This window comes from Trichosurus vulpecula, chromosome 1 (assembly GCF_011100635.1).
Source record: "Trichosurus vulpecula isolate mTriVul1 chromosome 1, mTriVul1.pri, whole genome shotgun sequence".
NCBI classification, from domain to species: Eukaryota; Metazoa; Chordata; class Mammalia; order Diprotodontia; family Phalangeridae; genus Trichosurus; species Trichosurus vulpecula.
The window spans coordinates 75312871-75339698 of record NC_050573.1 but is presented as its reverse complement, the minus strand read 5'-3'; the positions used below and the strand labels follow the sequence as shown (position 1 = coordinate 75339698).

Genomic DNA, 26828 nt, shown 5'->3' with positions numbered 1-26828 from the left:
CCAGTTTCAAACACTTGATACTTACTAGCTGTGTGACCCTGGGCAAGTCATTTAACCCCAATTGCCTTGCAAAATAAAATAAAATGTTAAATCAAACAAGGCTAATGACCTGGGACATTCCCAACAGAGTTCCCCAAATGTTGATATCAACCTATTAATTACTGACTGGACTTTGGTTCCTAACTCCATTATCTTCCAACCCACATTTCTCCCATCTTTCCAATTTGACAACAGGATATTATAAGGGACTTTCTTAAATGCTGCTGTGTATATTATATCTGCTGTATTCCCCTCATCTAGTTTACTAACCCTGTCAGCAAAGGAAATGAGATTGATCTGACATGCCCTGTTCATTCTGACTCTTCTTTATCATTTGCCTTTCCTTTCTAGACTTCATAAACTATCCCTTTAACAATATTTTCTAGAATTTTTCCAGCAACAAAATTAACTTTTTAAGTTAATTTTTTTAAAGTTAATTTAAGGTTGGCAGAATCCATTCTTCCTTTTCTTGAAAACTGACACATTTGCCTTCTTCAATAGTGTGGCACTTCTCGTCGCCAAAGTTTTTCAATGACAATCCACAGTAGCTCAGCAATAATAATAACTGATGCCTACACAGTGTTTTTAAACATATTATCTCATTTGATACTCAAAAATACCTTGTACGTACTACAGGGTATATCATCTCCATTCGACTGATGAGGAAACAGGCTTAGAAAGAGCAATTTATCTAAAATACCACAAATAAATATCAGAGGCGGGATCAATCAGATCTCCATTGACTCCAAGTCCAGCATTCTTTCCATTGTGCCACGTTGTCTTTAACAACAGAGGATCACCTTCTAGTTCTTGCAGTACCTGGAAATCAATCTCATTCAGATGTGGTGGCCTGAACTCTTTGAAAAAAATCTAGGTATTTTCTTAACACAACATTCTTCTTAGGTTTAAATTCTCTGTTATTTTTTGTTCTATGTTCATTCCAAAGATAACTCTTCTTGGTAGAGGAAAAAAAAAGCAAAATAGAGTTAAATAGTAAAGCCTTCTCTACTTCTACTGTGAAGAACCACACAGGAGAGTAGTTCCATCATGCAGATGGCAATGTTCTGATGCACCACAGATTTGGAGGCAGAATGGTGTCCTGAAATGAATGTTAAATTAGAAGGCAGGAAGGAACTGGGTGAGAATCTTGGCTCTGCTGTTTACTACTTATATGGCTTTTTATCAAGTCACTTAACCATTTGGGGGCACTTTACTCATCCTTTAAATGAAGAGGTTGGAACAAACTCTTAATTTTGGTTCCTATCAATTTAATTCCTTTTCTTTTTGCAGGGGGGGAAGGCAGGGCAATTGGGGTTAAGTGACTTGCCTTAGGTCACACAGCTAGTAAGTATGTCAAGTGTCTGAGGCCAGATTTGAACTCAGGTCCTCCTGACTCCAGGGCTGGTGCTCTACTCACTGCACCACCTAGTTGCGCCCTATTAATTTGATTCCTATGTTGTATCCAACATAGCCCACCAAAAGTCTTTCTTGTCATTCCTAGAATTCATCACTGACATCAGATCATTTGGCTCATTGATATTCCAAAAACAATTTTTATAGGACAGCAATTATCTGCCCTGTCCCTCTATGTACAATTCTTTCAAAAAATTAAGAAGGGCAATGAGCTCCTTTGGCATAACCATTAGATTCTTTAAACAGCCCTCCTCTTTTTTTACTCATCAGAATCATTTATGCTTATGCTCTTTTTTATTTTGTCTTTTTATCACAGTAGCTTGCACATATTTGGCATTTAATAAATATCTGTTGGATTATTGTTGGAGTTTTGTTTTTGAGAGGATTCCATCCCTCTTAGGTTAATCCCCAAAAAATGTTAGAGCTCTGATCTCTAGAATCCATTTTCCTCAAAATCAAAGATGCATATCAAATAATTCCCTTTCCTCTTTCTTATCTCTCACCAACTCCACTGTGATCTGGTCACTTCCCACCAAGGCTCTCATCACTTTTACTTCAGCAACCAATCTTTCTGTTATTAGTCAAAGTCATGTCCAGAAAAGCAGTTTCTTTCATCTTTTCCTCCACATTTTTGAGGAACATAATTATAATATTTGCTGACATTTGTTCTTAAAGTAAGTGAAGAATTTATTAGTTCTTACATTTTTAATAGAGGACACCGGTCTGCTTGCTGCTCCTCACCCAAGACTCTCCATCTCCTGACTCAAGGTATTTTCACTGTTTACATGCTTGGAATTTTCTTACTTCTCATCTCTATATCCTGGATTCTTTCAACTCAAAGCTAAAATTCTACCTTCGACAGGATGCCTTTCCCAATTCCCCTTATGCCTAGTGCCTTCTCTTTGCTGATTATTTCCAATTTATCTTGTATATAGCTCACCTGCATAGCTGTTCACATGTTGACTCCACCATTAGACTGTGAGCTTCTTGAGAGCAGAGACTGTCTCTTGCCTCTTTAAAAAATATCCTTAGTGCTTAGCATAGTACCTGGAACATGGTAGATGCTTAATAAATGTTTACTGACTGACTAATTTTAGCAGAAAGAAAACTATAGCATCTTTCTGGATAGTTGAAATCCACCTTCAATCTCCATTTCACTGTCTGTGCTGGATTTGTGATTGGTTTCCTAAAGTCATTATCCATCTCTAGTCATCATTCCATTTCTTCCGACTGGTTGCGTGATCTATACCACACTTTTACTGCAATATCTTTTTAACTTTCCATTGATCCTCACCAAAACATTTTACACCATGTTTTTCCTCCTCCAGCTATTATATTTCCTTTCAGGAATAATTTTTTGGTGTATGATGCTGCTTTATCACCCATTTAATCAAATATATTCCTTTTAAATTAGGTTGGAATTTTCATTTCAGTCATTAGTCACATTACACTAAATCTAGCGGATATTTATGAAATTGTATTTATCTCCTTGGATTAATATTTGTCTTTTGCTTTGGTTATTACCCATGCATTATATATTATACCCCAAGCATGTAAAGACTTCCCCTAGCAGAATGTGTAGGTGAGAACAATTTGTTACAACAGCTACGAAGGTGGCTGAAGCAGGGCCTGTGGAATGCTTAGAGCTTGCTCAGACATCAAAGACACCAAGGTCATCCATCGTATCTTGGGCCATCAAGAGTCATTCTGACTTCTGTTTTGCCAGTGGACTTCAATGACTCTAGAAGAGAGTGAGGCTAATGACTTTGTACAACTCTGCCTCACTTAAACCCAATTCACAAGCAAGTCAAAACATCATTCTGTGATATCATTGGTTCTCTTCAAAAATGAAGGATAAGCAATAATTTATATATAGACACTGATGTTAATAACATTTGATATTGTCTCTTTTAAATGACCAGTCCTGTCCACTGACACTATTTTTCTTATCTCTTAACATACTGATATTATCTATGGAAAATTGCTTTCCAGATGAATTTGGGAAGTTTTCTTTTCCTTCTCCTTTTTCAATTTAAAGCCCTCTTGATCAGATTTGCAAGTCTCTAGACAAATATTTTTTTATCAGTCACCATTAGATGCCCTGGCGTATCATTCACATATCTTAAACTACAGTCTAGAAATCCAAATTCCATTCTTTGGACAGTATCTTCTTGACCAAATACTTATTTCTCAAATTGGTTTTTCTCTTTTGAAACCCCTATTCTCTCTTGGCATTGACAGCAGGGATGAAAATATGACTTACACCTCAAAGTCCTTCAGTTTCTTGCAAAGAACTTAATATTCTAACATTCTCATGGATCTGTGATCTCACTAACATAATTATTACTCCAAATGATGAAAATCATAACTCATTTCATGCCTGACCACACTTCTAAGGCTCTTGTCCAGGGTCGTCCTTAAATTCACCACAAGGGGTCCACGGTTTTATCTTGGGGCTTTCCTTGTGTTCTCTGACATCATAAATATCTAAGTCTTCATAATCCCCCAGCAACATTTTCCAGGTTTTTTCTGGTAGTATCATTTGTCCCTACATGAATCACTAGAATTATGTAGCAGTCATCAGACAAATAGTAATAGATAACATTTATATCTATGTGTCACCTACTGTGTGAGCTAAGCACTTTACAAATATTATCTCATTTGGTCTTCACAGCAACCCTTTGAAATTTGAAGTGGGGTGTGATTATTATCATTCCCATTTTACAGATGAGACAGATAGATGTTAAGTGACTTGCCCAGGGTCACTCAGCTAGGAAGTGTCTGAGGCCAGATTTGAAGTCAGATCTTCCGGACTCCAGGACTGGCACTCTATCCACCATACCACCTAGCTGCCCTCTGGATGTGACATTTTAGGAAGTACTCTGACAAAATGGGGCAGGGAAATCAGAATGGGGAATTGAACCCATCCAATGCAAACAGTGGCTGAAGGAACTAGGGGTATTTAACCTGGAGAAGACAAGACTGGGGAGAAATAGAATTGTTGTCTTCAGCCATCTGAAGGATTGCCATGTGGGAAGGGGGATCAATTTATTCTGCTAGTTCCTTGAGGACTGGGCTAGAGACAATTGTGGAAGTTACAGAGAGGCAGATATCATTTCATTATAAAGTAAACAAATGCAGAAAACAAATAAAACAAACAAACAAATAAAACCCTAACAGCAGCTGCTGTCCAGGGATGGGTCCAGAGGAGATTCATATTTTAGGCTCAAGTTGGACCAGATGAAGTACGGGGCCCTTTCTGACTCCCAGATTCTATACAACCACTGCCTTTTGGATAGGAAAAAACACAAGGGATGAATGACGTAACTTGTGAAGGAATTTATCCTTCAAACAGCCAGAATACAGCTTATACCTCAGTCAGTCAATGAATCTGCGATCTCATCAATGTGAGTATTTTACCCAGGAGTACAGATGACAGGTCATTTATGGTTTCTCATCATAGAGGCAGCCAGGCAGTGCAATGGATAGAATGCTGAGGCTGGAGTCTGGAACACCTGAGTTCACATCTAGTCTCAGACATTTAGTAGCTGTGTGACCTTGGGCAAATCACTCGACTGCTGTCTGCCTCAGTTCCTCAACTGTAAAATGGGCATTATAATAGCATTTTCTCCCAATAATGGTTGTTGTGATGATCAAATGAGATAATGTTTGTAAAACACGCAACAAAGTGCTGGCACACAGTAGGTCCTACTTGTACCCTCCTTAACCTGCAAATGTCACATCCATAAATTTCAGGAAATATTCTACAGGAGGTGAGGGGTTGGGGGGGAGCTGCCTACCACTCTAGGGGCTTTCCTCTAGGTCTCTTAACATGACGAGGTACTCATGAAATCAACTCTGGTCATTTCTCGTTCTTGTTCCTATTACATGACTTTTGCCCTTCCTTTGATTACATCTTCTATGCTGTTTTTATGTGTAGTTCAGTGTTGGTAAAATGTTGTGGACTGTTTTGGTGACCCAGGTGTGCTTGTGGTATTTCAAGATGCTACATAGACAGAATCATCAAAAGGAGAATGGTGGTTTTTAAATGGTCTTTAAATTTTTGTATCAGAGAGAAGCTTAGAGTGATTGAAAGCCCTGTGCAATTTCCAGTAAAATCAACATCACCACCACTACACCTAGTATATGCCAGGTACTGTGCTAAGCGCTTTGCAAATATTATTTCATTTGATATTCACAGCAACCCTGGGAAGTATTATTATTATTATTATTATTGCTATTAATAGTCCCATTTTACAGATGAGGAAAATAAGGCAAATAAAGGTTAAGTGATTTGCTTAGGGTCATATAGCTAGGAAGTGTCTGAGGCTAGATTTGAACTCAGGTCTTCCTGACTCCAGACCCACCGTGCTCTATAAACTATTCTACCTACCTGTCTATTTTCTTTCTCCTACTCAATTCTAATCTATCCAGTCCTCTTCCTCCTATTCAATTCTGGGCCCATTTCATTTTTATCTCTGTCTCATCTCTCTGTAGCTATATAGACAGATATTGATGCAATAGCTTTACAGATATCAATAGAGATATGTATGTATCTATATATACAGCTATATCTATAGGTCTACAGATATATCTGTATATTCATGTATCGGTTCAATGGGCCATTCATTCAACTGCCTATCAAGATCTAAACAATAGACATTATTCATCCACTTGTTTTTGTGTTTTTCAGTTTGGATTGTTGGGCCAAAAACTCTTGAATGATAACAGATCTCATTTAAGAGTCTTCACAATTTAATGGAGATGAGAGGAAGTTTGTCATCTATGAGCAAGAACACCTAGAAGACCTCCCCATACATAGCAAATCCTTCTTCTGTTGGGTCTCTATACAGGACATCCTCCATTATGGTATCAAAAAATATTTCCCCTTTTCATGCCTTGCTTGATAAAATTGGTATCATAAAAGCAAAGGATCACAGATCTAGAGCTGAAAGGGGCCTCAGATGCTATCTTGTCCAATATCTTTGTTTTGCAGATTAGAAAACCTTGGGGAAGGGGAAGGAGAAGGAGGGGGAGAAAATTTGAAACTCAAAATCTTATGGAAGTGAATGTTGAAAACTAAAAATAAACAAATTAATTTTTTAAAAAGATTAGAAAACCTTACGGAAGTCAAGTGACTTGCCCAAGGTTACACAAGCAGTAAGCCTCAAAGGTGGGATTTCAATCCAGATCCTCTGACTTCAGGTAGCGCTCCTCCCATTGTATCACACTGCTTCTTAATTGAACAAAGTTATCTCTGGTGCTGCTTCTTTCAAGGAATCTTGCATGATTTTAACATATTCATAGGAGTCACCTTATTGGAGGAAAGGCTTTAGTGTGACATTCTGCTCCGCAAATTAAATGTTTTTTTATAATCAATACAAAATAAGCATAGTGAGATCTTTAATTATCTACACCTTCCTGTCAATTGTGAAAGTATAAAGACGAGTTCTGTGGTAGCATGATGTTCACAAAAATCTATCTGTTCCCTTCTCATATTTTCAGTAAGACTACCCTGAATTTTATGCATGTAGGTTATTTTCCTATTTTGTAGAGATGAGAAAGTAGGCATATGGTTTGGTAGATACTGATGTCCTTTCAATTGACTTGTTTTTTCAGCAATAATAACATCTGTGATTTTCCCCAATTATTTCATTTTTTTCTCCTCTTTCATATATCTTGAAAATCAATCACTTAAGGTCCTCAAAATTGAGTTACCTCCTATAAAGATCTTTATTGTGTATACTTGGTCTGGTCTGCCGGTTTTTTCCATCTTTATTTTCTTTAATCACTTTTAGTTAGAGTCTAAATGTAGTGGCTTTACTGTTATTGATAAAGTGATCTGTTATAGAAATGTTTACAGATTTTTTTTACTTTTGTTGTTAGGCCTTCTGGTTTCATCTTTAAGGGTTCTTGAGATGACTGGCTTAAATAGATCTCATACTGAGCTTTCTGCAAATTAGCTTTTCTCTCTGCTACTGTGTGGTTTATGACTTGGTACTGCTCATAATCTTCCACAATCCTCCTCTGTAAGATTTTCTAAATGAGTTTCTATGCTAAGAGTGTTGCCCTTATGTGACATATCTTTCCAGCAAAGAGATCAAGCAAGCATTTACTGCCTGAGAAGGTTGTTTGCAGGCTCCTTTGGCCTCCTTATTGTAGTGATTATTCTGTGTTGGTTAAACTTCTATAGAAAATGGTAATTGTCTGTGTCTATCTGTTCTGAAATCCGTTTCCCATGTTTTTTGGCATCAATAGCTTGTTTAAATAGATCATATTGGAGCTGTTTTCATTGCACATTATCATTTTCATTCTTCTAATTTGGTGTTAATTTTTATCTTTGCTCTAACAAATCAATGATTTGTCTGTAAACAGACACCTGATTTAGAAATGACTCCCACACCAGTCACCAACCATTTCCTGTCTGTTAAAATAAAATTTTATTTTTGTAATGTTTTTTGTCACTTACCCTTTCCAATGCTTCCTAGCTTACTTCTTGAAAGGTAAATACATTTTAGGGGAGGGATGAATCTGCAATCCCTTTCCCATTGGATCTGCACTGTCTGAGTAACTCACTGGCCTTGTTCTTCAAGTAGGACACTGCGCAGAAACTATGCAGTCTTCTTTCTCCAAGAAGCATGACACATCAGGACATTCTCTTCTCTTTTTTAGAAGGTCTAATCCCTGAACTCTAAATTTTGGGATTATCCAGACAGAACTACCCAGGAAATCTCCCTTTTCTGGCTAAAAGGCTAGATTCTGGGATTGTGCTACTTAGGGAATTCACAATCCCCACTCTGCCATGCAAAAGTTTGGGGTTATGAGTGTTATCCATAAACTACCTTCTTTGGCTGAATGGGCATGGATACAGCTATCTCTGCCATGTGCTTCTGCAGGAATCAGTATCCTAGTTGCTACCATCTGTTAAGCTAAGAAAGGTTACTCTCATGATCTCTCCTCTTAGGCTGCATGTAAAGACATGTCTACTTCTTCCTCAAGTCACCAGCAAGTAATTGCTCCTGGGGGATGGAAACTGTATGTGAGGCTCCTTCTCCCAACCCCATTCCCCAAATACAGGTCTACCCTGCCTTGTTCTGGTGACAGAAAGACAGTGGAAGAGGCCGAGACAGAAAGAGACAGAGAAACGCAGAAAAAAGAGAGGAAAAGAAGGGAGACAAGAAATGAGAGATGAGAGAGGGGTGAGAGGAGAAAGAGAAGAGCAGATAGAAGTAGAGAGAAAGCTGGACTTAGAACTCAATTTTATAGATCATAGAGCAGGGCATTTCCTCCAAGAGTCATCTCCCTGGGTCCCAATAAGCTAATCATTTTCAAAGTAGCCTCAGTCTTTGGAATGTCCTCTAAGTAAATGGCCATGCCTACCTCCATGGAGTGGTGCCTCATGGATGTCTCTGAACAAAGCTCCTGCCCAGTTACCTTGTCAAGTTGACTAGTGAAAATTATCACATTGATCAGGGACTCACCTGATCAATTCCTTTATGGTATCAATAGTTGTGTTAATACTAAAAGACTATTTAGAATCAGATACTTAGCAGCCATTGCCCCATCCCTTCAGAAGTGGAAGGGAACTAGAGCTAGAGACCATTTTTATTTTTTGTTTCATGGATTACCATGGCCATGGTTCATCACCTAGAGGTAGTGTGCTGCTGCTGAGGCTTTCTGTCCTTATCTAAATGGTCCTTGGACAGAAATCACAGTATATCAAAGTTTTTTCAGCATGATTAAACATGACATATCCTTTAAGATCTGAGGAACACCTCTATACCACAAGGAGGCATCAGAGAAGGACTCTTTTGTGGAGGGTGAAGTTAATCTTCCTTAAAAACCATTTTAATCATATTGCACCCTTACTCAAAAAATAGCTCATTGGCTAAAGCCCACTGTTTGGTGTTCAAGGCTGTTAATAACCTGATCCCACTCTATCTATCTAACCTTGTTCCTCACTGATCTAGGCATGACGATCTCATTGTTCCATGACCATGTGACTTCCGATCTTCAAACCCATTTATGTTGGGTTTTTTGCCTATTCAAATTTTATTTAATTCAAATCTACTTCTTTCATGAAGGCTTCCCTGACTCTTTAGCCCTTTTCTTCACTGAGACATTCTAGTATTTATTGTTGACCATAAAACCTAGAACTTATTGTCTATTCTTCTTTCATCATGCCTTGACCCAACTGGACTTTGTTTGTTGAGGACCAGTATCTGTCTTAAAACTTGTTTTATCTTCCCTACAAGTCTAGCAAAGTATTCAAGCAGAAGACCAATGGATATTCTTTAAATGATTAACATAGAGTAAGAAGGAATGTTCTCCTTTCATGCAGATACCTAAGCAAGCCTAGACTTTAGCTTAGAAAGCTAACATGGAATAACTAAACTGTAAAAGTCCTTTCCCTGGCTCCATCACCTAGCTGTTCTGTGACTGGCTTTGTGGCCATAGTTGACTGCCCTTGTATAATGAAGATAACAGTCTTTGGCCCTTCCTGACCTTCAAAAAGTCAGTGAATCATAAAAGTATAGCTAGCATCATGGAGCTGAAATGGACCAGGAGGTGTAAAACATTTGGCAGTCCTTATCACAAGATACTCAATAAGTAGAATTTTACGCATAGAGATAGCTGTATTATACACACACGTGGGAAAAAGATATATCCGCGCTCAGGTTTCCTCCATAGCACAAATCCTTTCATGCATGTACCAATACATGCTTACAATTAATCAAACAACCTGCACACAAGTTCACGAGTACAAAAGTGGGCGGTGAAGCTGTTTCTAAAATGCTCCTATTTCATATGGAACCATGATGTACAAATACAGAATGCTCTGTTTGGCATTCAGAGCCCTTCATAACCTAGCCCTCCCCCACCTTTCCCATCTTCTTACATATAACCCCACCCCCCAACATGTACTCTCCCATTGGGTAACACCAGCCTCCTGGCTGTTCCATGAACAAGATACCCCATCTCTTGGCTCTGGGCATCTTCTCTGACTGTCCCCCATGCCTGGACCACTCTCCCTCCTCTGCTCTGCCTACTGCCTTCCTGGCTTCCTTTAAGTCCCAACTAAAATCCCATCTTTGACTGGAAACCTTCCCCAACCATTAATTCTAATCCTTCCCTCTGTGAATTATTTCCCACTTATCCTGCCTATAGCTTGCTTGGTATATATTTATTTGCATACTGTCTCCTCCATTAGACTATAAGCTTCTTGAGAGTAGCAACCATCTTTTGCCTCTTTTTGCATCCCCAGCACTTAGCACAGTGCCTGGCACATAGCAGGTGCTTAATAAATGTTTATTGATTGATCAATTCATGTGTTAGAGGCACAGCCATTTACTTCTAGGCAGAATCATCTCATTGAGTAAAAGACAGTACAAGGGAAAGAGAGCACCTGAGTCAGGTCAGAATCAAGAGAGATCAAAGTCTGAATCCTGACTATGACTCTGACTTGATATTTGGCCTTACACAAGTAACTATCTCTTTGAAGCTCAGTTTCTTCATCTGTAAAATGATAACATAGTATCTGTAACCACCTACTTCATAGGGTTGTTTTTTATAAGAAAAAATACTCTACTATATATGGGAATATTATTTTCTATGCACAACTTCCTCCTGTCCTATAACACTGAACAAGATAACGATTATTTATTCTTGCCAGGCGAGTCTGTCCTTTGCCCTTCTGTTCCCTGCCCCCCAAATACATACATCATAATTAATAATGATGGTAGGGATCGAAAGGCTAGCCAGGCCCTGGGTGAGACCTAAGACCTCCTCTGCCCAGCTCACACAGCAACCTGTTCCAGAAGCCCCTTCCTCATTGTGCCTTTACAACAGGGAGGGAAAGCGTGATTGGAAACTACCTCATTGCTTGTCTAATTGTGGAGTAAAATTTCATTTACCTGTCAGACTTTCTACTGCCTTAGCCTTGAGCATCTATTGGCTTCCCTTTCAGCTGAGAGCTTCAGGCTGCCTCCATGTCAGATCCTCAGCACCTCACCTCCTCCCAAAGTTTGCTCCCTTCTCCCCGCCACCCCAGATCCCACCTTGTGAAGGAGAGAGAAGCCATTAGCTTTGCACTCATCAGAGGCAAGACAGCATTTATGACTACAGTATAAAGATCCTGGTGTTCTTATTGTTCATCCTTTGTTTTCAAAGAGGACCAGTGACATCACAGGGTAAATTAGAAATGCATGAAATAGATTTAAATGAGGCAGACTTGCACAAAGTTGTCAGGCTAACTCTCTTTCAGAGTCATCGAAGTCTAGTGGCAAGACAAAAGTCAAGATGACTGGCAATGGCCCAGGATGCAGTGGATGACCCTGGCATTTCTGATGTCTGACCAAGTTCTAGGCACTTCACAGCACCTGCTTCAGCCACCTTCAAGGTCATTGGAACAAACAGTTCTCTTCTGTCTGTTCCACCAGGAGAAGTCTTCACATGCTTGGGGTATACATCCCCCTAACTCACTGATGGGTTTGAGACCTATCATTGATGTTACTGTCAGCCTGGTGTAGCCTGTCTGCCAAAATAGTTTTACCAGGGCGTGGTCATTGTGTATGCTACAGCTGCTTGGAGCCACAGCTGAGAGTTGAGTGTCCAAAGATCTTGTCCACACAAACCTATTCCTCGCAAATGGAATAGAGGGACGGCCTGACCTTCCCCAACCCCACAGAGGCAAGAGGGACGTAGAGAGGCAGACAGAAACAATACAAGCCTTCTGCGTCACTCCATCCTTTCTAAAATTCAAGAATAATAGGAAGGAGATTGTTCGATGCAGCTTGGGAAGCACTGGCTTTCTAAGCATCACTCCCCAAAGAAATTCATTCCTCACCCTCTTCAGTTTTGGCTCTTATGGCTGACTGTCACCATGGTCCATTCTTTCCCATCATCTACTGAAAGCCTCTTCCTTCAAGGTTTCCTCCTTGAAGCCTTCTAAGATATTCCCCCTGTCTCTCACTCAGTTGAAAGTGACCTCTCCCTCCAGAGTACCCTAGGGTACTCCCTCCTTGGCCCTCCTCACAATCTACCCTACAGTATACTCATTTGTGCATATGTCTGACGTCCCCCTCCCCCATCCCTCACTCCCAGTAATTTCCATTTTCTTGAAGACAAGAGTGTGCTGATTTTTATATTTGTACCCTCAGGCCTAGTGCAGCACCTTACACATAGGAGGTATTTAACAAACCTGTTGGATTAAAATTATGTACCCAAGGTTGGGGATTAGGAAGGAGACTTAGACTTCCCTATTGCTCATCTGGGTGGTCTTACATCCTCCATATTTCACGTCTGGTGCTCAACTCCAGGGAAAGAGAAGTAGAAGCAAAAGGTGGAGTTGCACCTCCAATTAATAACTAACACTTCATTAACAAGAGTTCTGTTTGGAGACACCAAGTTGAACAAACCCTCTCTGCCTCTAGTCCTGAACTCTGGGTTTAGAGCTGGCTGCAGAGAAAAAGGAAAAGGCAGAATTCCCAATTTCCCTGTCCCTAGGTCCAGCACAAGGGCCTGGTCCCTAATTCTGTTATCACCCATTGGCTTCAATCCTGAGATTCTAATATTTTCATCAACCAAGAGAGCTGGAAGGGATCTTAAAGGCCACTTGTCAACGACCCCCTTAAGTGACAGAAGAGAAAGCTGAGGACAATACAGAGAAAATAACTCAGCAGAGCTTCCACAGTAAGAGGGTGGCCAGGCTAGGTCTCAAACCTGGGGTCTCCTGACTACAGGGCCAGAACATTTTTCCAGTGCCTTCTTTGCTAGGCTCTTTGTGAAATTTTCCCCATGGAAGGCTATCCTTTCAGAGGCACTTACTACAGAAAGGATCAACATCTTTCAGTTATATACAACTGTCTGGTTTTATTTCTATCACATATTTTAGAAATACAGTAAGTGCTATTAAAAGTAAGAGAATCAAAATTTCTGATGCTTCCCTCATGTACATTTTTGATATACTAATTAACCAGGCCATCAACCACAATGTAAGAAGTACCATTAAAAATACCAAGTTAAGTAGTTGTTTGCTCCAAACTTTATAGAGGTATAATACAGAAAACTTCAGAAGTCCATAAAAAATGATAGGGGTTTTGAAACTCACATGTGATTACAAATATAAAAGGTTTTTTTGTGGTGGTAAAGAATTAGAAATTGAGGGGATGCTCAACAATTGGGGAATGGCTGAACAAGTTGTGGTATATGATTATAAGTATATGCTATAAGAAATGACGAACAGAATACTTTCAGAAAAACCTGGGAAGACATATATGAACTGATATACAGTGAAGTGAGCAGAACCAGGAGAACATTATATACAGTAATGGCAATATTGTACAACAATCAACTGTGAAGGACTTAGCTACTATTAGCAATACAAAGATCTAAGACAATTCTGAAGGATCGAAGATGAAAAACGCTATCCACCTCCAGAGAAAGAACTGATGGAATATGAATGCAGACCAAAGCATACTTTTTTAAACTTTCTTTTTCTTTCTTTCTCTTAATTTCTTTCTCTTTCCTTCCTTCCTTCTTCTTCCTCCTCCTCCTCCTTTTCTCTCTCTCTCTCTCTCTCTCTCTCTCTCTCTCTCTCTGTCTCTCTCTCTCTCTCTCTCTCTCTCTCTCCCCTTTCATGACTAATGTGACTAATATGGAAAGATGTTTTGTCTTACTGCACACGTAGAACCTATATCAAATTTCTTGCCTTCTCAAGGAGGGGGGAAGGGAGGTAAGGAGGGAGAAAATTTAGAACTCAAAATCTTAAAAAATGAAAGTTTAACATGGTTTTTATACGTAATTGGGGAAACACAAAATATTAAATTTTAAAAAAACAAATATAAAAGACGAGACAGTTCTGAGAAACAATATGGCCATTCAGAAATATCATTGCTTCAAAGCGAACCTGACCTGCTGTTAGTAGTTAAATTTTTTCCCCTTGTGTATTTTCAGGGCAATGGAATTGAACCAAAACTGAAATCTGGAGCAAAGGTGTGGAAGGTTCCCCATCCAAGCCCTAGCCTGACGCAGCCAAAAGGATTTGGACAGCAGCTAGGAATGTGTGGGAAAAGGCTTAGAGCTAAATAAATGGCCCAAAGGAGTCAGTAGCCAAACAATGAAGGGGACAATGCAGGAAAAGAAGCAAAGGAGAGGGCTTCAGACTATGAGGGAGAGAAGTAGATAATGATAAACTGGAGCCTAGAAGGACATCCAAGGAAAATAAGCAAAAGATGTATGGTATGGTCAAAGCGGAGGGGCCAAATGACAAATTAGTTTGATCAGTCATGGGGGAGCAACATGAACAGATGAAATTTAATTTAACAAGGATCTATTGACACCTACTATATACTCAGCAAGGGCTGTAGGATCACTTTTAGCTATGTCAACTATGTTTATTTTTTTTAAAAAAAATCGGAAGTTTTCAAGACCCTGAACCTTCAACAAAGTCAGGTCAATTATTCCCAGGACAAATCAACGACCAGTCCAAAACCGATAGGTTATGAAGTTCTAGCAACTAGGTGGCACAGTGAAAAGAGCACTAAACCCGGAGTCAAGAAAACCTGAGTTCAAATTCAGTCTTTGATATTTACTTGCTGTGTGACCCTCAACCTCAAATCTGCCTCAGTTTCTTCATCTGTAAAATGAGGATAAAAATGGCACCTACCTGCCAGGATTGCTATGAGGATCAAATGAAATATTTGTAAAGCATTTTGCAACCTTAAAGCACTATATAAAATTCTAGCTGTTACTGTAATTGTCATCACCACCACCATCATCATCATCGAGTTTTACTTCTGTAACATCCCTCACATCAGTCCTCCTTCTCTACTCCAATTCTCATTTCCCTAGTCCTGGCCTGCATTACCATCAGCTTTACTATTATAACCTTCTAAGAGGTCTCTCTCACCCTCTAGCCAATCTATGCCTTGTACCACTACCATACTCATCTTCCTTATGAGAATTCCATGTTACTCCTGCTCAGAAATTTTTTGTGGTTCATCATTGCTTATGAGGTAAAGTTCAGACTCCTTTGCCTGACATTCAAGATCTTCCCCAATATGGCCACCACCCTCTCATGCCAAGCTCCCCTCTATTCTCTACATCAAAGCAAGACTGGAATATTTTCTGTTCTTCCTTTCATGCTTTTGATCAAGGAATGCCCTCTTGTCTGCCCTGTCTTCCCTTTATCTAATGTATTCCCACTAATTCTTTAAAATCCAAATCAAAATCACCCTCTTAATGGAGCCTTTTCATTCACTCAGCAGGTGTTGTTTTGCATGTATTCTATCCCCAACTAGACATAATAATAAGCTCCATGAGGGCAGAAATCATGTCAGATGTGAACCTCCCAAGAAATGAAAACAACCTTTTGGGCAGTTTGCCAAGTATGATATGCAATGCCTTACATTTTATTTAAAACAAACATACAAACAAACCTAACAGTAGAAAGGAGAAATATAAGCAGAGTGGTAGACATCGCTCCTCAATTCTTTATATTTATTTCTCCTACTTTCCATTTTCCTGGGTTTAGGGGAATTCCAAGGACTGTCTACAGCAAAAATGTTTAGAATTCCACACTAGAGCACATGGCTATGTATACAGTAGTCATTTAATAAATGTTTGTTGAGATGTTGTAGAGAAGTGTATCATAGTACTCCATCAGAACAAAGCCCTGCCAGTAACCCTCATTCCTATGTCCCTAATGAACACAGACAACCTAAATGGTATGAATGTGATATCTCCCTAGGTCTCTATCATTATAATATCCCGCACAAACCACAGCAGTCCAGTGACAATAATGAAAAGGATATATCCACAAAATCAGGGAACATGACTCATCACTATTCACTATGGTGATGGCACGGTAATCACTCGGTTCTCCCCAACAGATTAGAAACCAATACCACCCATTCTCATAAACCAAAAGAACCCAGCCACCCCTACAGTGACTCCCCCAAGAACAACCCAGCAGCAATGTGATGTTGACACAACAAAATATTTGACATGAGTTATGACTACAAAGATCAGACCAAGGCAACAGAGATCCATCCAAACAGGAGGGATGTCGCTTTTAGCTCCAACACAACAAGAACTGAGTTCCCAAGTCAAGGAAACCCCAAGGTAAGAGGGAGATCAGAGTCAAAGGTCTTTCAAAAACCATTCCCTAGAACATACTGAAGGACTACACATAAGGGATCATGTCAGATATAAACCTACCAAGTTGCCAAAGGCAACCAAGTCACCAGTGCATCATACCAAGAGTCAAGTAGCCAGAGACGCTCAAATATCCAGAAAAATAGGTGGAGAAGCTCTTTGACTTGCTGATTCAGCTCTATCTTTAGGCAAGCATTCAAGACCAGAAGCTCCCTCCTCTTCTTCCCCTCCCCCACCCAACTTTCTCCCCTAAAGAAACAGTGCAAGGAACTTACCCTGTTAGCACCACCACAAAATCCATTACGTTCCAGCCATTCCTTAGGTAAGAGCCTTTGTGGAAAGCAAACCCTAAGGCGATGATTTTAATTCCAGCCTCAAAACAAAAAATTCCAATGAAATATGGTTCTGTGTCATCCTGGGGTGGGGAGGAGAAAAGTCAGTCAGCATTAGCAGTAGTGAGAGTTCCATAGAACTACTAAGCCTATGGTGGAAGCACGAAACCATGACTTCATTTCCCATAACTCCCCACCCCAACACACACACACACACACACACACACACACACACACACACACACACACACACAATGTCCTACATAGAAATCTCCTCCCTGGGGACTCTTGCTGAAGACTAGAATGAATTAAAGCAGAGTGAACTCTCCCCCAGGAGAAAACCAGAAACACTGACTCTCCTCACTGGGGGATTCAACTCTGAATGACCAAATGGATTTTAACAGGAATGAAATAAAACAGATGCCTCCACAATCTAAAACCAGTAGTCTTCTAGCAGGTTTCATGACCAGATGGAGGCTGCTAATAAAGAAGGCAGGTATCACCCCTAATCAGGGCAGAAGCCATTCAGACATTTTCTCCCTTGGTTTCGCAATCTAAAAACACATGCATAGGCTTCCACGAAAGGTGGGAATGAAATATTCTAAGGGTTACAAGACAGATGGAATTTCTGGGCCAAGAGCCACCCTCTTTCTTGGGAAGGGAAGGGAAGGGAAGGGAAGGGAAGGGAAGGGAAGGGAAGGGAAAGGAAAGGAACGGAAGAAAATTCAGGGAGAAGGAAGGGAAGCAGAGAAGAACCACTCACCAGGCGTTCAGACATCGGTGTCTTGTCCTCATCAGGCAGGTGTTGCTCAAGAGCAAGTACAATGCAGTTTGCTATGATGGTGGCTAAAATCATGTATTCAAAGGGAGTTCTAAAGAGTTAAGGAAAGTCCCACCGGCTCATCGAGGTGGAGGCTTATGTCCAACTGTGTGCATGCACCCTCTGCCCCAAGCATTTCAGAAGTCCCCCTGAAGGAATGGCCATAGCTAGTCTGATTCATCTTAAGTCTAGGAAAATGGGAATTTCTCATGCTTTCCACACTTCCTACCTTATCTCCCCTTCCCCATACCCCTGTCACCACATAAAGCTGCCAAAGCCATCTGTTTTACACTATCTAAAGCAAATCCTTCCAAGGGCCCAGGAACAGAGCAGCTGATGTCTTAAGAGAAAAATTGGAGAGATTCTTCCCTCTTCTCCTCCCTTTTTTTTTTTTTTGCTATGTTTCTTATAAAATTGGCCTTGGGTTTGAGTCCTAAACACACACACACACACACACACACACACACACACACACACACACACACAGCACAAGAGAGCCTAGATGTAAAATGACAGTCCAAAAGCAAATGCAAAATTCAGAAAAACCAGGACCTTTTGGGTTCTGAAATAAGAGTTCACCAGGGCCACATCAAAACCTCCTTTAAGAGAAACACAATCACTGTTTTTTATAGGAAGGCCTGGGCTGATCTCCCCCGAAGTCAGCGATTTGCCCAGTCAGCTTTAAACACAAAAAGCAGATACTTTCTCTTTTCCCCATAAAAGCATCCTGAAAATGCAAATGTCCTTTTTCTGAATGCTGCATTTTCCCCTAAGGAGCAGAGAGATATTCCTCCCTGAATCCCGTGTGCCCATGAACATCAGTCTGGGCTGACAAGGCCTCCAGAGTGTCCTGGCAACATGCCCGCAAGGTCCTAAAGTTCCCCTTGGGATAATCTGTCCTCTTCATTTCAAGTTAGAACGGGCTCTGCTGGTCCTTGTTAGTGAATGCTAACGTGTATGGTCAAAGCTCAGACCCCTCCTGAGGTGACCCCAGCGCAAACAGGTTCAGGGAACAAGGATTTGGACATTACCCAGAAAGAGGCTCAGAATTCAACAAATTCCATTCAAAGAACACTGATTAAGCACATTTTCTGCGCAAAGCCTCATGCTTTTTTCTGGAAATGATGGATAGGAAGGGACAGGGGGAGTTATTCAGGCCCAGTAACTAAGGGGAAGGTGATCTGACACTCGTGACTAGGAGGCCTGAACCAGGGTAGTGGCCATGGAAGCAGAGAGGTAACAACAGATGCAGGAGAGGCTGGCTAGCTCCCACTACAAAGGAGAATGTCCTCATCCTTTGGCTTGTGCTATCCTAATGCAGATCTCTCTGCCTCCAGTTTCTCCCCACCCTCCCCACTTACCCATCTATTCTGCATAGTTGGCCAATTTCATCTTGCACAGGTAAGACCAGGTTCCTCCTCTGACCCAAAGCTTTCAGGGGATTCTTATTGCTTATATCAGAGATCAGCCAACTGCGGGCTGTGGGGCTGCCTGTTTTTGTAAAAGATGTTTTGTCAAAACCATTCATAGCTCACCAGCTGGACAAAAATAGGCAGTGGGCCAGATGTGGCCCTCAGGGCCATAGTTTGCTGACCCCTGGCCTATATGATAAAATACAAATTCCTTAGCCTGGCACTCCAGGCCCTATACAATCTGGCTTTGGCCTACTTCTCCAAAATGATTATTCCACTCCTCTTTTTTATACCTAGCCCAAATAGGTGGTCAGCCGTTCCCTGCCCCTGCCCTGCTCTTTCCTACTTTTCTGTACATCTGTACATTTGTCCATCACTCCAGGAATATACGACCTCTTCATCTTCTCCCTCAAAATGCCAAATCCTTCCTGAAGCCTTCTCTGATTCCCAATTCTTGCCCCCTCTCCCCTCAAAGGGATCTCTTCTGCTTATTTTTTTTTCCTAGAGCCCTTTGATAGACCCTCTTCTTTATCTTTATCACATTCTGCCTTGGATTATACTAAATTGTGAATCTGTTGTATCTTCTAACCTCCCATCAGAGTATTAAATCTGATAGGAAGGAAGGAAGGAAGGAAGGAAGGAAGGAAGAAAGGAAGGAAGGAAGGAAGGAGAGAAGGAAGGAAGGAAGGAGGGAGGGAGGGAAGGAAGGAGGGAAGGAGGGAGGAAGGAGAAAGGAAGGAAGGGAAGGAGGGAGGGAAGGAAGAAAGGGAGGGAAGGATGGGAGAAAGAAGGGAAGAAAGGGAGGGAAGGAGGGAGGGAGGGAGCAAAGGAAGAAGGAAGAAATAAAAGAAGGAAGGAAGGAAGGGAGGGAGGGAGGAAGGCAGGGAGGAAAAGAAGAAAGGGAGGGAGGGAAGGTGGAAGGAAGGGAGGGAGGGAAAGAGGAAGGAAGAGAGAGGGAAGGAAGAAAGGAAAGAAGGAAGGGAGGGAAGGAGGAAGGGAGGGAGGGAGCGAAGGAAGAAATAAAAGAAGGAAGAAAGGAAGGGAGGGAGGAAGGCAGGGAGGAAAAGAAGAAAGGGAGGGAGGGAAGGTGGAAGGAAGGGAGGGAAGGTGGAAGGAAGGGAGGGAGGGAAGGTGGAAGGAAGGGAGGGAGGGAAAGAGGAAGGAAGAGGGAGGGAAGGAAGGAAGGAAGGGAGGGAGGGAAGGAGGAAGGGAGGGAGGGAGGGAAAGAGGAAGGAAGAGGGAAGGAAGGAAGGAAGGAAAGAAGGAAGGAAGGGAGGGAAGGAGGAAGGGAGGGAGGGAGCGAAGGAAGAAGGAAGAAATAAAGGAAGGAAGGGAGGGAGGAAGGCAGGGAGGAAAAGAAGAAAAGGAGGGAGGGAAGGTGGAAGGAAGGGAGGGAGGGAGGGAGAGAAAGAGGAAGGAAGAGGGAGGGAAGGAAGGAAGGAAGGAAAGAAGGAAGGAAACAAGCATTTATTAAACACCTACTGAGTTGCCAGGCACTGTGCTAGGTGTTTTATAAATATTATTTCATTTAATTCTCACAAGAACCCTGGGCAGTAGGTGCTAGTATTACCCCCATTTTACAACTGAGAAAATAGTCAGACAGAAGTTGAGTAACTTGCCCAGGGTCACACAGTAAGTGTTTGAGGCTGGATTTGATCTTCCTGACTCCAGGCCCAGCACTATACCACCAGCTGAAGACAAGAGACTATATCATTTGTCATCCCCAGAATTCAGCACAGGGCCTTACACAGAACATGTATTGAATAACTATTTGCTGTTGCCACTGCCACCTCTGGGTCCTCCCAGGTCCTAGCATCCTAACTTGGAGAGATCAGCAAAGTCACTGGGAGAGGGCAAGGTAATTATAGCATCATTCTCATGTGCAAAAGTGGTGTTATTTGTGAGTAGTGAGAAGGAAGGATGGCAGTTCTTGCTGGTACAATCCTTTCAACTTCATTATGTCCCCAGGAACCTCATCACCCCGCAAGATCACTTCAGCCTTAGTACTCACACCTCCTTGGTACCCTCTGCTTCTGAGACTCCTCTGAAGGAAGGGTGGAGGGAGGAGCTCCTCCAGAACCTCTACCTAAGCAGGGAGCCCTAGTCACTCATCTCTTTGCTTCCTCCCTGGCTGACCTCCTTTGGACTTTTCCTCATGCTGCTGAACTGAGTACTTCCTCCCATCCTTTTCACCTCTCTTTAGTCTGTTGCCTTCCTCTATCAGACTGTAAGTTCCTTGAGGGCAAGGACTGTCTTTTTTCCGTATTTGTATCCCCAGTGCTTAGCACAGTGCCTGGCATACAGTAGGTGCTTAATATATGTTTACTGACTGGCTCCAAGCCTCTTACCTTTAGGCAGCACTGGATTATCTATGAAGAGAGAAACTGACCCAAGTAAGGGATCTGGGCATGAGGAAGGATGCAGCTGCATTGTGTGGTGATCCCAGGGAGTTCTCCCTTACATGAACATTTGCTGTGTACTTCTCCAAGGCCTGACTCACTGGGAAGGCAGCCAGGGGGGCAATTGTGTTTCTATGTGTCTCCTGCAAAGCATCTCAAGTACTGTGGTTGTTGTGCTCGGTACCCACTCTAGAGATGGGGGAGGGGGGGACAGGAGTCATCAATTCACTCAAAGGACACATCTGTGACAGCGCAATAATTCAGATACATCCCAGGCTCCCTAACCACAAAGGGAATTTATCTGAGCCTCAACTGTCCCTCTAGAGCTATTTGGGGAGAGTCACAGATTGTAAACCAGAATTGGGCTTGACATTTTGGAGGCCGTATGGTAAACTGAAAAGAGCACTGGTCTTGAAGTCAGGGGACATGGCTTCAAGTTCCAGAACTATGATTTACTAGCCATACGAACTTAGGGAAGAAAAAAGGAAACAAACAAACATTAATTTAGCATCTCCTTGGTGCCGGACACTGTGCTAAACACGTTACAAATATTGTCTCATTTGATCCTCACGACAACCCCAGGAGATAGGTGCTATTCTCCCCATTTTACAGTTGAGGAAACTGAGGCAGGGGCCTTTTTTTTTGTTTTTACCTCAAGTCTTCCTGATTCCAAGTCCAGTGCTCTATCCCACCATACTAGCAAGGTACTTAACTTCTCTAGACCTTAATTTCCTCGTGTATAAAAACGAAGGGGCCGAGTGGGCTACGTCTCTAAGGTCCTTTCTGACTCTAAACTCTATGACCACATACTGCTTTGCTGTGGGATAAGGGAAACGCTGGTTCTTAGCCTCACTTAAAAAGTAGGAAAACAGTGCCCTAAAAAGAAAGCCAAGGAATCCAATTTCAAATTGGAACTTAGGAGTACATCCAGCATTCAGCTCTTGGCCCAAATCAGACGACCACACTCCATTTCACTCTGAAGAAAATATCAGCCACACAGCATTTTTGGAAATCAGCAGCAGCAAGTCTTGCCTCTGATTGGCTATGCCTGGCTTCCTGCCTCCTGTGCGGGATCTGTGCAGGCTTGTAATTAGGAGGACAGAGAACAAAGCTGGGGATGTTTCGTAAATATCCTGCGCTCCCTCACCCCACAAATGCCCGAGTGTGGAAATAAGAAAAAACATTTACATACAAAGAAATAACTCCAAGCATATTTTTTCCTGGATGCCGCTTGCTATGGTTTCTGATACCATTATTCGAGCCAGACCTCTCTTCCCCTCATCGCTGGCTGGCTTATCCTCTTACTGGGTCCTACGGGAAAGTTACTAACTCGTTCTTTTTTCACTCTGGCCAACTGCTCCCTAAATTGTGTTGATGAGACTTTTTCAATATCAGATCTCTACCAAAGGCTTCAGGGGAGCAACAGCCACGTTCACTACTCCCTCCAGCTGAATGATCGGGGTTTAAATGGCCCAGTGTCTCCCAGGCCCTACAACACTGGCTGCCCAAGGCCTCCCCTGGCATAAGGCGATGAAGCCTCAGTTAGCATGTAGGGAAAAGAGATCTTTGATTTCATTAGGAAATTCTTGTCAGCAGTGTTTAGCTCAGTTTCTGGCATAGATTCATTATTTAATAGATGCTTTTTCTTTCATTTCATTAAACTACGTCAGCATCAACAATGAAACCAAACTTACTATGTACCCCTTTTCATCCTGCACGCACACACACACATACATCCCCCCCAACAGAAAGAGATATTAACTTTAGACTCATTCAACAGAGGCAGAAACAAGCAATGATATTGACCATAGTCAGCCAGAAAGAGAAACAAGAATAATACCAGAATTTCAGATCTAAATCATTAATCACAAGCATATGCCCTGATCTCACCTGTGCCCTAGAAGAGGAACCCAAGAAGCCTCAACTCCAACCTTCCTGCCTGGATATCAAGCAATCTCGCCAAAGAGAAGGAAGAGGGGGTTAAGGAAATGATGCTCCTAATGAAACAAACAGAAATCATTTTGGAAACTAGCAAATATGCTAAGAAAAATGACCCATCCGATGTGGAAAAATTAATTTAAATCTGATACAAGTGAAAGTGTTTCCTAGGAGCTCTTTCACTGATCTGCCTCGTCCCACCCCCTTTTGCATTATACCATGCCTCTATGAATATACAGAATCACCTAATCTGAGTTGGAAGGAACCTCAGGGGCTATCTAGCTTATCGGGTCATAAATCTGGAGTTGCAAGGGACAGAGTCACTCTAGTACAACCCCCTCATTTCACAAATGAGGAAACTGAGGCTCAGAGAAGTTATGTAATGTACCTAAAGTCACACAGATAGCAAGTCTCAGAAAGAGGAGTTGAGTTCAATCATCCTCTCTTTGATATGCCAAGCAAATTATCGTCCAGTTTGCTCAAGTCAATTTCTACTGAAGGAGAACTCTCTACCTCCTTAGGCTATCCAGTCCACTTTGGGATAGCTCCAGTTATTAGGAAAATTTTCCGAACACTAGGCCTAAATCTGCCTCTCTGCAATTTCTAACCATCCTGACCTCTGGGGCCAAGGAATGTAAGTTAAGTCTGTCTTCCAGAAGAAAGCCCTTCACACACTCAAAGAGTGTTCTCATGTCCCCCTTCTGTCTTCTCTTCCCCAAACTAAGCATCCTTTGTTCCTTTAAATCACACCATCATCATCCTCATCATCCTCCCCTGGGCAGGCTTCCTATTGTCACTGTCCTTCCTAAAATGTGGCACCCACAACTGAATAGGATTCTCCCAAGGCCAAAGTACAAAAGGACCATGGCACACTGTGACTCCCATCTTTATTATGCCTAATACCGTTAACATTCTTTGGTTGTCTTGTAACATTGTTGGCTCACCCTGAGTTTCGATTCACTGAAATACTCAGATCTTTTTCTTTTTTAAGCACAGAGATTTTTTTATTCTCTTTTTCAGTTCCATATTTTCTTTCTTTCCTTCCCCCTCCCCCACCATTGAGAAGGCAAGAAAAACAAAATCCATTACAAATACATATAGTTATGCAAAACAAATTTCTGCATTAACTATGTTCCAAAAGGCAAGCAAACAAAACAAAGGGGGAAAAAAGCAAGAAAAGAAAAAATGCTTCAATCTTCACGCTGAATCCATAAACTCTCTACCTGGAGGTGAATAGGAATGTTTCAACATGTGTCCTTTGGGACTGTGATGGGTCACTGTGTTGACCCATCATAGTTTATAAATTAGTAAATCTTCCACAGTTGATTATCTTTACAATATTGCTGTCACTGTGTAGAATGGTCTCCTGATTCTGCTCACTTCACTTTGTGTCAGTTCATACATGTCTTCCCATATTTTTCTGAGACCATTCCCTTTATCACTTCTTATAGTGCAGTAGTATTTCATCATATTCATATACCAAAATTTGCTCAGCCACTGCCCAACTGATTGGCAACATCTCATTTTCCAATTTTTGGAAACCACAGAAAGAGCTGCTATAAATGTTTTTGTACATATGAGTCCTTTTCCTCTTTTTTTTTTGACCTCTTTGGGGTATAAACCTAGTGTCAGTATTGCTGGGTATGTACAGTTTAATAGCTTCTGGGGCATTGTTCCAAAGTGTTTCCAGAATGATTGGACTTATTCACAGCTCTACCAACAGTGTCTTAGAGTACCTGTTTTCCCACATCTCCAGTATTTGTTATTTTCCCTTTTTTGTACTCTTAGCCAATATGATGGGTGTAAGATTGTACCTCAGAGTTGTTTTAATTTGCATTTCTCTAATTATTGGTAATTGAGAGCATTTTTTTTCATATAGCTATTGATAGCTTTGATTTCTTCCCCTGAAAACTCTCTACTCATATCCTTTGACCATTTATCAATTAGGGAATGACTCTTCTTGTAGATTTGGCTCAGCTCCATATATACTTTAGAAATAAAACCTTTATCAGACAAATTTGTGACAAAGATTTCCCCTCTACTGTCCTACTTTTCTTCTCTTTTTAGCTGCATTGGTTTTGTTTATACAAAAACATAATTTTAGGTAATCAGAATTGTCCATTTTATCTCCTTTGAATATCTCTGTTTCTGGTTTGATCCTAAACTCTTCCCCTATCCATTGATCTGATAGAGAATTTCTTTCTTGCTCCCTTAATTTGCTAATATCACCCTTTTTGTACCCATTTTGAGTTTATTTTGGTATATGGTATTGGTTGGTATATGCCTAGTTTCTGCTAGACTACTTTCCAGTTTTCCCAACAGTTTTTGTGATAGTGAATTCTTGCCTTAGTAGTTGGGATCTTTGGGCTTATCAAATACTAGCTTACTGTGTTCATTTGCTTCTGTATGTTATACACCTAATCTGTTCCACTTATCAACCTATTTCTTACCCAGTACCAATTTTTTTTAACAGTTACAGCTCTGTAGTACAGTCTGAGATCTGGTACCACTAGCCCCCTTCCTTCCCATTTTTTCCATTGATTCCCTTGATATTCTTGACATTTTATTTCTCCAGATGAATTGTTATTATTTTTTTCCAGCTCTATAAAGTAGCCCTTTGGTAGTTTGGTTGGCATGGCACGGATCAAGTAAATTAATTTAGGTCATATTTTCATTTTTATTATATTGGTTTGGCTTATCCATGAGCAATTAATATTTCTCCAGCTATTTAGATCTGTCTTTATTTGTGTGAAGAGCATTTTATAATTGTGTTCACATAGTTCTTGCGTGTAGCTTGGCAGGCAGACTCCCATGTATCTTATACTGTCTATTGTTTAAACTAAATTTCTCTTTCTCTCTTCCTGCTAGATTTTGTCAGTAATATACAGAAATGTAGATGATTTGTGGGGGTTTATTTTACATCCTGCAACTTTGCTGAAATTGTTCATTGTTTCAATTTATTTTTTAGCTAACTCTCCAGGGTTCTCTAAGTAAACCATCTGATCATCTGCAGAAAGTGATATTTTTGTTTCCTCTTTGCCTATACTTATTCCTTCAACTTCTTTTTCTTGTCTCATTTCTATAGCTAGTATTTCTAGTACAGTGTTCTTATAAAAGTTTCTAGATTATCTCTATTATAGCTAATATTTGCTCTTTGTTTTAGCTAGATGCTATTTATCATTTTACAGAAAGCTTTTTAAAGCAGGAATGGGTATTGTATTTTGTCAAAAAAAATTTCCTGCATTTATTGAAATAATCATGTGATTTTTGTTGTTTTTATTACTGATCTGGTCAATTGTGCTTATAGTTTCCCAAATTG

General features: G+C 40.9%; 1 protein-coding gene across 2 annotated transcripts in view; it reads right to left on the bottom strand.

Annotated features, from left to right (window-relative positions):
- CACNA1A (calcium voltage-gated channel subunit alpha1 A) overlaps positions 1–26828 on the bottom strand; it is a 255770-nt gene that overhangs the window by 188209 nt on the left and 40733 nt on the right. For both annotated transcript variants that reach the window (XM_036755983.1, XM_036755973.1), the window contains exons 2-3: positions 17704–17809; positions 16884–17023 (exon numbers count right to left, since the gene is read on the bottom strand). In XM_036755983.1, the coding sequence (XP_036611878.1) occupies positions 16884–17023; positions 17704–17809 (246 nt within the window). The remainder of the gene's footprint in view (positions 1–16883; positions 17024–17703; positions 17810–26828) is intronic.